This window comes from Beta vulgaris, chromosome 6, assembly GCF_026745355.1.
Source record: "Beta vulgaris subsp. vulgaris cultivar EL10 chromosome 6, EL10.2, whole genome shotgun sequence".
NCBI lineage: Eukaryota > Viridiplantae > Streptophyta > Magnoliopsida > Caryophyllales > Amaranthaceae > Beta > Beta vulgaris.
In genome coordinates, this window is record NC_079207.1 from 876,730 (window position 1) to 890,046 (window position 13,317).

A 13,317-nucleotide genomic window follows, 5' to 3' on the forward strand; every position below is an offset into this window, starting at 1 on the left:
TGCGTAAAACGACTCTAATGAGTAAAGGAGTAGAACGACTCTCCATATGTTTTAATATTATATATTATAACCAACGACAATAGTAACGAGTATACGATCAGTTCCAAACTTTATATAAATGATTTATTATTATAAGCATTATGATTGATATATAAGTTTGTAAATAGCTATAATGGTAATGAGAACAATACTACAAATAAACATCAAATGAAAATGATAATAGTTAATCATAGAACATGTAACAAGTAACAACCATAAGTTAAGTAAAATAGTTAATCATAACTTATTAAAATAAGTTAACTGTTAACAATAACAACCATAAGTTAAGTAAAATAGTGTGTGTGTGCAATTAATATGTGGGTAATAACGAAAAACCAATAAAAACACTATATTGATTATCGTGATGTTAGTGTATTCTCTTAGTCAATTCTTATTTCGACTAATCAACTGCGTAAAACCACCCTAATGAGTAAAGGAGTAGAGCGACTCTTCATATGTTTTAATATTATATATCATAATTCATAACCAACAACAATAATAACGAGTAGAAGATCAATTCAAAACTTCATATAAAGGATTTATTATTATAGTAATACAAATACGAAGAGGAATAATAACAATAACAATAACAATAACAATAACAATAATAATAACAATAAATAGTATAACAAATGATAATCATACATTCATAGATTTACAACGACGGTTCATATGACTATATGAGGCCTACGTGATTATAACACGGGTTCATATGTTGCATAATATTAATAATAGTAAATTATATCCCTAAATCATTACCCCGTATAAAAGCTAACTATAACTTATTAAAAGTGACATCAATAAGTTAATTGCTAACAAGTACTTACTAGTTACTAAATATAGTATTTGTGGTATTATCTTAACTTTGTATATATATGTGACTATAAAGAAACTATTTTATCAATAGGCTTAAATGTATTAAGACGATTATAATATTGGAACCATTATAGTGAATACGTGATTGATTATTAACAAGTATGAGGAGTACCGACTCTTAATATGCTTTAATAGTACAATACCGATAATATAATGAGAATTATATATTAACTACGAAAATACGATCAATTACTAGATTTATATAAAATATAAATGACTCGATTATGGTACGCATTACGATTCCAAATAATAATAATAATAAAATAACACGATAACAACAACAACAACAACAACAACAACAACAACAACAATAATAATAACAATAATAATATGTTAATTAATAAATGATAGTTATGGCTTAAATACTAATCATAATAATTTCAATAAAAATAATCAAAATTTCAATTTAAAGTTAGTAAGTTACTAAACCAAGACAATAATTAGTAAGATTATAACTTATAAGAATAGAAGATTATCAATCATGTGTGCTAGGTCATCAATCCATGTGTTAGAGCATTCTCTTTTCCCATTGGTCAAGAAATAATATAATGGATCATGAATTAGAACCTTTGATTTAAGAAAGATCAAAATCTAACCATCAATCTCTAAAACCCATTTTCATTTCTTCCATCTATCCTCTCTAAAACCCTAATCCCCACCCCTCTCAATCTTTCATCTGCCCACCGGCCTCCATCTCATTCTCTAATTCTCTAATTCTCTAAAACTCTTAATCCTTCAACTCCATTGCTTCAGATCTTTTTTTTTTTTTTTTTTAAAATCCATCACTTTACAATGATCACTATCTATGAGTCTCTCTCATCAATTTCTGATTCTCATCATCGCCGGAATGTTTGTTAAGTTGAGAGTCTTGTTGTTGCCATTGAAGGAGGGACCATCTTGTGATTGTTGTTGTATAATTGGTTATGGATTTCTTTAAAGTAAGAAGGTTTAAGAAAGCTCGTAAGCCCAAATCACAGGAAGATCTAGAGGAGAAGCCGATTCCACACCCGGAGGAACCAAACAATGAGACTAATAATGTTTCTGGAAAATCAGTTGCTATGGATGCTCCCACAGATATGGACGATGATGATGATGATTTCATCACAAATGAGGTGAAGAGGAGATTGAAAGAATTGAGGACAAATATGATCTCCCTTTTCGATTTTGATTTTTCTTCCCTTCTTGCTTCATTGTTGTTGGATGGTAAGTTACTCTTTAGCTCTCGTTAATTATGGAGTATCAACTTTGGTTTTGAGAATTTTGTCTTTCTTTATTTTTTTTCTAATTTTCCAGATCTAAAGACCAGGTTATGTAGAAGATTTGAGCTAGAAGTTGAAGAAACATCTTTCTTGCAAATTTTTAAGTGAAGAATGAAGATGCAATTTCAAGCACTGAATTATTTTTTTTTTTGCCCAAATTTCTGTAAATTACTGAATTGTAGATTCATTTCTTTAATTTTCTAGATGTAAAGTTAAACAATCAATTCAATTCAAATTTGCTGTAACTTTTACTTCATTGTATATGCTTTAACTTTTACTTCAATAAGAATGAATTTCATATTCATATGTTGTTCTTTAGTATAGGGTTATGAAAGTTTGAAATATTATTTGGTAGCAAATTTGGTAGAATATTAAATGGGATAATTTGGTAGAAAAAATGGAGAAATTTTAGTAGAATACTAAAATGGATTATAATTTTGGAGTATAACCAGATATTTTTTAATATTATTTGAAAATGAGGATATTGGGTAATTAAATGAAAATATAAACAAGTACATATTCAAAATTCTTAAATTAAATTAAATGTAATTTAATTATTTATTTTATTTAAATATTAAATATAAAAGTTTTATAAATTAACATATTTAAATGATTTTGTAGATATAAAAAAATATTGAATTTTAATAATATCTTGCTCATTACGGTCGGGTTCGGGTTTGAAAGCAGGTCTGTCTGAACAGGTCAGGATATAATCTTGCCAGGTGCCGATCAGGTCTGGGTAATCCCAGGTCAGGTTTCGGTCAGGTTTGGAGATTGACCCTCACAGGTCGAACCAGGTTCAAGTCAGGTCAGAATCAGGTTGACCCAGCGGTCAGATCTGTTTCTGACACCACTAGTAAGAGAGAATAGACATCCATGCTAAGTACTTGATAGTGGCCATATTAAAATAAAATTACGCTAAAAAGAAAATCATATGTACTACTAATAGTTATATTGTTCTAATCTAGGGAGAGTTGGTCCAATACTAATCCGAAGACAGCTTTTGTAGATTGCTTAAAGGCGTATTATAATTGTTTAATTAAATCGCTAGTTATTTCCTTGCGATATTGAGAAACAGCTTGTCTGTAGCTCGACATTTTTTACAACTTACAACTCTGTACATGCTTTGCTAATTTTTTGGGTATGTAACTTTTTTAATAAGCTAACTTTGTATCTATTAATTGTGACTTCCGAAAACAACAAAATTTTATTTATACTCGCGTAAGATTTTTGTCTATGTTCTCAAAGTTTCCAGACTTATCAAATCGATTAATTATGGTAGTTTTGAGTCTGGTTAACTTATACTCCCTCTGTTTCAAAGTATTATAAGGCATTCACATTTTACGAAAATTTGCTTTGACCACAAATATATCTCAAATACGATAAGTAAAAATTATAAAAATTATATCGTTGGATTCGTCTTGAAAAATACTATAATAATATTATTTTTTTTAAATTTTCTATCAACATAAATTGAGAGTAATTAACGGCCGAAGTTCGACTTCGAACATCGTGCGTGCCTTATATTGTGAAACGGAGGGAATACTTGATATCCGTAAATTCAGGGTCACTTTATATCAAAAGTTTATCTCAACTTTCTTTAGAATATACCTAATATGACATAGGGCCTGTTCTCTTCGGCATAAAACAGCTGAACTGAACTGAACTGAACTGAACTTATCAAAGCTGAACTGAACTGAACTTATCGGAGCTGAACTGAACTGAACTGAACTTATCAGAACTGAACTGAACTGAACTGAACTGAACTGAACTGAACTGAACTGAACTGAATTGAATTGAATTGAATTATATTACATTGAAATAAATTGAATGTAATAAATATATAAATAATATTTTAAACAATAATAATATGAATATTAAATAATAATTATAATGATAAGTAATAATAATGAATAATAATAATAGTAGTATTTTGAATATTTTTAAATGATAGTTATAAATAAATAATATTAATAATCATAAATTATAATAATAATAATTAATGATAGTAATGATAATTAATAATAATTATTTTATATTATTTGTATTAATATATTAATACTTGACGATGATATATAATAACAATAATATCTAAGAAGTAAATTAATATTACTATTTTAATAATTAGATTTAATAATTTAAAAATATTTAGTAATAAAAATAATGATTGGGTTGGACTGCGAAAATTACATCATAAATCGTCTTGACGCGATTTGATTGGTTTATGGGCTAAAAAAAGTGGGTTTATTTGTGCTTTGACCTAAACCATGTTCCTCCTAATAATAATAGTAATAATAATTAGTAAAGCTATAATAAAAAAAATATATAGAAACAACAACAACAACAACAATAATAATAATAATAATAATAATAATAATAATAATACTTAATAGTAATGATATATATTTAAATAATAATAATAATAATAATAGTAATTAGTAAAATAAATTATACCAACATAATAATAATAATATTTAACAAAATGGTTATAAAAGAATAGAGCTGAACTGAACTGAACTGAACTGATCTGAACTGAACTGAACTTATTGGAGCTGAACTGAACTGAACTTATTGGAGCTGAACTGAACTGAACTGAACTTATTAGAGCTGAACTGAACTGAACTGAACTGAAAATAAGCTGGGGAGAACAGGCCCTTACATGTGTTGGACATCAATCATGGACCTTAAATCCTCAATATCTCCACATTATATTAACACTTTCCAGATGATATTATATGGTAGTTTATGATCATAGGCATTGTTGTTAAAATCCCAATTCGGATCTTACAATCTTATGATTCTACGATCCGAAAGGATACTTTCTAATTCTGATCCTACATAGAATCTTAATTTAATAGGATCTTTTGATCCTACCCAACTACCAAAATTTACATGGTAGGATCATAACACGTACAATCCTATGATCCTATGATCCGATTCTATCACAAAATTTCACAAAATAGTTTCAAATAGTATATTTCTCATATTAGCTTTTAGTCGCATGTTACTTTAATCTTAGAGTATTTAGCTAATATCACCATTTGGGAACGAAAAACATCATTATTATTAATGTGTGTAAAGTTTTAACATGAGTCTTTTGACTACATTATAGCATAATTATTACTAATTTACCCTATATTGTAGGATCTTATTCCTACAATTCGATCTTACCAACTCTTACAATCCAAAGTAGGATCCCAATCTGTGATAACATTGATCATAGGTACTAAGTTCCTTCTCATGGATCGGATATTGACATATACAAATCGATATATAAATTTGTTACCATCATCCCATATATTACCACGTACAAAATTTATAAAGTTTTAAGAATTTTTTTTTTTGCATTGATATGTAATTACAAATAAATATAACAGAAGTACAAAGATATACTCCCTCCGTTTTTTTTTAGATGTAACATATTGACTTTGGGCACTATTCATCCAATACACTTGACCACTAATTGTTATTTATACATAAGAAAAAATATAGTCATGTGGGATCTTGTTTGATTCGTCACGGTATACACTTTCCAAATATATATTTTTTTAAATTTTTACTTTTATACAATTGGAGATATTATCGGTCAAAGTTGTGTCTCGGCAAATGTGAAAAGTCCAATGTTACATCTAAAAAAACGGAGGGAGTATTAAATTTACGTGTTTTGAATGGCGACAAATTTAAAGTTTTCAATTACGAAAGAATTGTTGAGAAACAGTGAATTAGAAAATTTCACTGTTCAAGCATAGTGAATGTCATTACTGCATGTTAGGAAAGTTTCGTCTGCGCAGAAATCGTTGAAAATGTAATGTTAAAAACAGTATACTTCTGCCTATAAATACCGATGTAAGAAATCAGTTCTTCACATCAATGCAATATACAATACTCTCTGATATATTTGCATAACTTCTCTCTCTATTTCTCACAACACGTTATCAGCACGAGTGTTCTACCGGAAATTTTTTTTAAGGTATCTTTAAAATTTTTACATCCATTTTGTTTTTAAGTTTAAATTTTTTTCCAAGCCCAACCTTTTTACTACCCGAATGTGGACCAACAAAGTAACGGGATTAACATTGTTTTACACAATGTCTCTGTCTCGGGTATTTATTTTTGGATAGAGCGAAACAATGTGCCATTCACTACCAACCCAGCGAGGGGAACTGTAATACAGCCCCGACCCAGTAACCGTAACAACGGTACAAATACTCATACCAGAGAAAACCCACAAACCCCTGTTCCCAACACCAATAATAACCCTCCTATACAACCAGCTGAAAATCAACCTCCGCCCAGTAATAAAAGAGATAGAGATGAACAGGAAGAAACTAGTAGTAAACGTCACCATACTACTAACGCAGAAAACAAATAATTTTAACGCCACCTTCATGGAGGGCAAGGACATTTTATTACTTATTTTATTTTATCTGCTCTTAAACCGCCTATATGGACAGGTTAATTTTTTTTTATTGCCGCCTATATGGACGGCCTAGTGAAATGATAGCATTATTATGTCTTATATGTGCAATAATGTCGTATGTATGCAGGGAACAAGCATTCAGAACATTATTATATATTATTGTCTCTAATCTTCTACTTTTTTGCATTTATAGTTACATATATTATATTACCAATTTACTAGCATGATCTAATATATATTTGTCAATATTAGAATTTTATTGCGTTGTATATTTTTTTAACTGTATATGAACTGCACAGTTAGGGATAACCCTCTATAAAAGCGGATTACCATCCCCATTTTCACCACATATCCCTTATCTTCTTCCGATTTTTTTTCTCTAAACCCACAAATTTTTTTCCTTCTTCCTCAACCTTCCGGCCACCATGTTTAACGCCGACGACAACCGTCCTCCACCCTCATCTTCCTCTTTTGAAGAGGATTTTAGGAAAATAAAACTCTACTTATTTCTTATAGCCGGTTTCTTTTTCCTCCTCATGGCATTAATGATATATCTCCTAATACATAAATAGGAGACAAAAAAAAATTTCCCCCGGAAGAATGGCGAAAAATGCACATGAATATCATTTTTTTTGTTTTTAAGTGCATTTTAGGAAGTTTTTTTTATTCACTTGTTGTATTTTGTTTCTATTTTTGGTATTTTCTTGCTTTTTTTTTGCTTAGCTTCATTATTGTTGTGCGCTCTTTTCAGTTTTTTTTTGTTTGTATTATTTATCTATAATAATAATGATATAAATCAGGGGGAGATAATATATATATGTGATTTATCATCATTACTAATTTCAAATATTTACCTATTTGTAGTCAAAAGAATGGGAGATCTAGTGAAAAGACAATTTAACATACTAGATCTATCTGGGCAAAAGTAAATTAACAATAAACCGTCTTGACGCGATTTGATATTACTATTTTAATAATTATATTTAATAACTTAAAAATATTTAGTAATAAAAATAATGATTGGGTTGGACCGCGAAAATTATACAATAAACCGTCTTGACGCGATTTGATTGGTTTATGGGCTAAAAAAAGTGGGTTTATTTGTGCTTTGACCTAAACCATGTTCCTCCTAATAATAATAGTAATAATAATTAGTAAAGCTACAATAAAAAAATATATAGAAACAACATAATAATAATAATAATAATACTTAATAGTAATGATATATATTTAAATAATAATAATAATAGTAATTAGTAAAATAAATTATACCAACATAATAATAATAATATTTAACAAAATGGTTATAAAAGAATAGAGCTGAACTGAACTGAACTGATCTGAACTGAACTGAACTGAACTGAACTTATTGGAGCTGAACTGAACTGAACTGAACTTATTGGAGCTGAACTGAACTGAACTGAACTTATTAGAGCTGAACTGAACTGAACTGAACTGAAAATAAGCTGGGGAGAACAGGCCCATAGTCTTCCTATTAATTAAAAAAATACATATGAGTCAATTCTTTTATTGCAAAAAGAGCACTTAATTTGAGGCGAATACTGATCTAACATTTAGGATCATGTTAAAATTGTCAAGGAATTGGCTTTTATTTGATAAAATTATTAAAAGAGATGATCTAATTTTAATATAAAAGTAGTAGACATAGTTACTAAATGGATTAGACTAGTTATCGAAAGAACTTAAACTGATCACTATTGGACTAAATCTCTTTTAAAAATTGGGCTTATTATTGTCTAATATTAATTTAAAAATAGGTAGTTTCTTACAAGATAAACTTTGTATTTGATAACCATTAAATTTATCATAATGGAGTAATTTATATTAAGGTAGTACTCGTACTACACTAATTAAACTTTATTTTAGGGAGGAGATGAGAGGGAAAGATGGATATTACATACTGTATTAGATATTATCTTAGCATGGTCCCAAGAAAGGGTAGAAGATACGAGATGGTAGCATTATCTAAATTATATAAGTGCAACTACTAATTTACTATGATTAAATCGTGCTGGATCAGAATATACCTTGGACCACTTACCACTAATAGTAGCCTTAAACTTACAAAATCAATTTGAATCATAGGACAGTTGGTCTTCATTTTTATATTTTTGTCATGAATCATGATGGTTCAGTAGCTATCATGGGAGTACATTGTACTAGCGAATATATATTATTTTATTTCTCCTCAATAGTAACACCTAATTTATTATTAATTATTGGGAAAAATATCAATCAATCAACGATAACTTATTAGTTAATACCCTAAAGAATCGTTCTCGTATCCTCGTAGACTCGAAAATGGTCAAAAATAACTGCCGTACTATATATAGATTTACCCCAGGTAGTGGCCCCAATGTTGTTATGAATTGAAGAAGCGTCAAATTGCAACTATATAGTTGCGGTATCAATTTATTGTAAAGGTATAAAATTTTTAAATCAATGATTTTATTTTACTCCGTCATTTCAATTTAGTTGTCATATTTTCTATTTAAGCAAGTTTTAATAGTTGTGACATTTTTATTTTAGGTAATAACTTTTCTCTATCTTTCTTCTATTACATGTGACCCTTTCATTTTCTTTCTCTATCTCTATCCTCTTCCAAAATTGCATAGAATTTCGTGATTTTAAAAGTGTCACAACTAAATTGAAACGGATGAAATAATTATCTCCATATTATAAGGGAAGGAGAGAGTTATGGTATCCTCCAATAAATTTACTTAATTACCCCTTAGTAAATCAAATAATCTACCAAAAAAAATTGAAGAAATCAAACTCAAATATAGCATAAAAAAATTAACAAAGAAAATTATGTCAATCAAATATTTGATCAATCTATACACAATCAAGTAGTAAATCAAAAAGTAAAATACAATTAGTTAACAAAGTGAAATAATTTTAAAAATATAAGAAATCCTTAATAAATATGCGTAACATTTTTTTATCGCTCGTCAGTTTTAATTTTAAAAATCTTAAAGAAAGTATAAATAAAATAAATAATAAAAGACAGGTTTGGTACGTTGGTTAAGTGATATAGGCTTAATCAACAAAATTAGCTAGTCCAAAATACATGTCTAATGTTCAAATTTTACCTTTGTTTATGTCCAAAAAAGTTATAAATTATGTTCTAAAAAAGTGAGGCACGCATCGCGTGCATAAATTGCTAGTTTTTATTATATAAGGTAAGGTGGAAGGAAGATTGGTATCACCTTCTGAAAGTACTAAATTACCCTTGACAATTTAATGGAATGAAAAAAAATTATAAAACAAAATAATTTAAGAACTCTTTCTCATTTCAACTTGTCATTCTAAACAAGTTACATATATATGATATATACATCAAATATTTCAATCAAAAAACTAAATGAACAACATATCTTGACCTTTTTTTTATAATAGAAGATGGTATATATGACGTTCACTTGAAAAGTGTGAAACACTCAATACATTTGATACTATTTAATCCAGTCAAACTAACTCATTATGTCTATTCTTTTTGTTCAAAATTCATTCACAAAAAATTAATATTAAACATCACTCACAATCTTTGCTACTTTTTTTAAATTAGCAAATTAATTTATCTAAATTCATTTAACTATTAATACCTCATATTTTAAGTGTAATCATACCTATAATACGGATGGAGTTTATAATAGAATAACGAATTTTAATTTAACGCATGCATCGCGTGTATATAAGGCTAGTAGTAATTTATACTACCATACCTATATTGTAATTTTATAATGATAAAAAGAACACCAAAGCTATTACACAAAGGGAAAATAAAATATGATTGATACAATCACTAGGTAAGAGTTTCACAAGTAGCATTTGGAGATTTAATAAAGTCCAAATTCTAGTAATAGTGGAAATTTGTGTTTGGTAAATTACTATTCTCAGGTAACTTTTATCAGTTAAAATAACAACTTTTGAGTAGCTACAGGTTTTAGATGGAGTAACTTTTAAGGTAATACGGAGTTCATTATTTGTTAATTTTACTAATTCAACTATTAGGGGGTGTTTGGTTCACTAGTTTTAGGTGTGAGGTATGGGTTTGGAATGAACAAAACCCATACCTAGTGTTTGTTTGATTTATTTCTAAATTTTAAACCCATACATCAAACCCATACATCAAACCCATAAGGTATGGGGTTTAAAAACCCATGGGGGGGGGGGGTGGGTATGGCTCATACCTTACCTCTAGGTATCAAATAAAAGAAGATTTCATTCTTAAATGAACCAAACACAAAGTATTAAGTATCAAGTTCCAAACCTATACCACTTTGATTTCATTCCTGATTCCAAACCCATACCATTATATGAACCAAACGCCCCCTTATATTTATCCAACACCAACCTTGTTAGAACTAACCCGTAAAGAGCTACACTCAATAGAACAACTACTAAAACTCACTAAAAGGCTAATAGCTCCTTCGGCTACTAACAACTACTATAACAAGTGCTTTTGTTGAATAAACCCTAAGTTCTTAGGTAGAATGAAATTTTTTCATAGAGGATTCCATGTTATCTAATTTCTAGTTAATTACCAAACATGTGATAGATAGGGTAACATAATTACTACCGTTATTTCACCAAATGCCCCCGACTTTCACGAAATTCACGGGTACCCTCGCGCTTTTGAAAATACACGGGGTACCCTAAAATTTTACGATAATACTTCCAAATGCCCTTAATGACTAATGGCGTTAACAACCGTTAGTCATTAACTCTAATTTTTTGTTTTAAAATCCTAATTAACCCCTAATCTTAACCCCTACCTCTAACCCTAACCCCTAACCCTAACTCTAACCCTAACCCTAACCCTAACCATAACCACCAGCCCACCAACCCAGCCCCACCCTGCCACCACCCCAGCTGCCCCCCTCCACACCCCCATCGATTTCCCCACTCCCCACGCACCATAGCAACCCCCCACCACTCCTCACCCCTTCGCAGCCCATGCAGCCCCGAAACCCCACCCTCACAACCGGAACCCCCCACCCTCGCAGTCGCCAACCTCGCATCCCACGTAGTTCCCCTCCCTTCGTCGGCGTTTCTCCATGTTCTCATCTTCGTTGTTCTTCGTCACTCTAGGGCTGCTGGTGGGTGTTTTTTGTGGAAGTGAACAACCCAGAAGCGGCGGAAATTAGCGGGGAGGGGGAGATTCGACTGGGGTGGGGGGATTCGACGGGGTGGGGTTACTGTGGGAGGGTCGACGAGGGTGGGGGAGCTGCGGGATGGTGGGGGGAGGGGGGAGCTGTTGGGGTGAGGGTGGTGGGAGGGTGGAGGAGGGCTAGGGTTAGGGTTAGGTTTAGGGGTTAAGGTTAGTGTTTAGGGAAAAGGTTAATTAGGGCTTTAAAATAGAAAATTAGGGTTAATAACTAAGGGTAATTAGCTCCGTTAGTCATTAAGGGCATTTGGATTTATTATCGTAAAGCTAAGGGGTACCCGTGTATTTTCAAAAGTGCGAGGGTACCCGGTGAATTTCGTGAAAACTCGGGGACATTTGGTGAAAAAACTGTAATTACTAATTCATGTTAATTAGTATGTAGTGAGAGAGAGTACTATATATACACAAAAGCTTGTGTTGCATAAAAAAACTTCAAAACTTTTCCAGAACTTCTATCTTTAACCCGACCCCCCCTAATTTCCTTCACCACAACCTAGTAATCACCAACGAAACTCACCGGCGGCAGGCCGGTCTTACGCTACTCCCAACCAGTTGCCAGCGAGAATCCAATCTTCAATCCGACCTCAAATAATTCTTCGCTTTGTGCTACCTCGTGTCTCCTTCAACCGTTGTCCTGACCTTGCCGCGCCGGATTCCACTATAATTGTTATAGTCAGCAAGGGTACAACTTCGGTTGCAAGTGTTGTATGTTTTCTTCTCCTCTATTTCCTAAAATTAGTTGTGGTCTTTTGCTCCCCTACTCCTTATGCATCTTGATTTCCCACTGTCAATGTTAGTTCAGTTTTTTTGCTAAGATTTAATAAACTTCGAAACTTCTTGTAGTTTGAATTAGCAAATTAAAGTTTGTTTTCAATTTGGGATGTGTTTTAGTTCAATAACTGGTTAGTTTCCATCCTCGAGATATTTGTGTGTACTTTTCTAGGGTCTTTAGGATGTTTTCCTTGGTGGTTTATAAGAGTCTGAAGGAGGAGCTAGGTTAATCGACTCCTAACTGAGGGAGATAATTAATGGATGAAGACGAATTATTGATTGATTCAATCTCACGATCAAAAATTCAGAGGGTGTTCTTGGGCTAGGCAAGGCTCATTCTGACTCGCTACAAAGTTTTAAAAGAAAATGATATGGCTGTATGTTTTGAGCTGACTATTTGTATTCTCTTAAACTCTACAGCTTGTTTTAGCATGAAACATGAGTTTTGAAAAAGTGGGCGAGATTTGTTCAATCGTTTTAGATTTCAAACAAAACAATGTAAAGGCTTTTTAAAGAATTAAGAGACATGAATGCAGTAGAACTAGGAAAAAGATATTGGGCTTTTTAGGACTTGTTGATGGCTGTCAAATAAATGAAATCTAAGAAGATCAAAAGCTCTCCATACAATGAGAAATCAGCAATGCAGTATTAGGATGATATCATCCCAACAGGCTTAGGACAAGGACTTTCTTCTCCAAACAAAAAGGTAAAATAGTTCCGCGAGGAAAAGAATAGTGTTGATTAGGGCAGTGTGCAGGAGA

General features: G+C 31.1%; 1 protein-coding gene across 2 annotated transcripts; it reads left to right on the forward strand.

Moving 5' to 3' along the window:
* Window positions 1-1,515: 1,515 nt before the first annotated feature.
* Window positions 1,516-2,478, forward strand: LOC125498288 (uncharacterized). Of its 2 annotated transcripts, none has more exons than XM_048646290.2 (2): window positions 1,516-2,118; window positions 2,209-2,478. In XM_048646290.2, the coding sequence occupies exons 1-2, from the start codon at window positions 1,839-1,841 to the stop codon at window positions 2,280-2,282; spliced, it is 354 nt and encodes a 117-aa protein (XP_048502247.1). In that variant the 5' UTR covers window positions 1,516-1,838; the 3' UTR covers window positions 2,283-2,478. The 2 variants fall into 2 exon arrangements, with proteins under 2 accessions (XP_048502247.1, XP_048502248.1); XM_048646291.2 differs by having other exon boundaries at window positions 2,217-2,478.
* The last annotated feature ends 10,839 nt before the right edge of the window (window positions 2,479-13,317 follow it).

Excerpts from the sequence above, each read along its gene's own strand:
- LOC125498288 (XM_048646290.2), top strand. The coding sequence starts at position 1,839 with ATGGATTTCTTTAAAGTAAGAAGGTTTAAGAAAGCTCGTAAGCCCAAA. Across the intron at positions 2,119-2,208 it reads TGCTTCATTGTTGTTGGATG|ATCTAAAGACCAGGTTATGT; the intron begins GTAAGTTACTCT and ends CTAATTTTCCAG.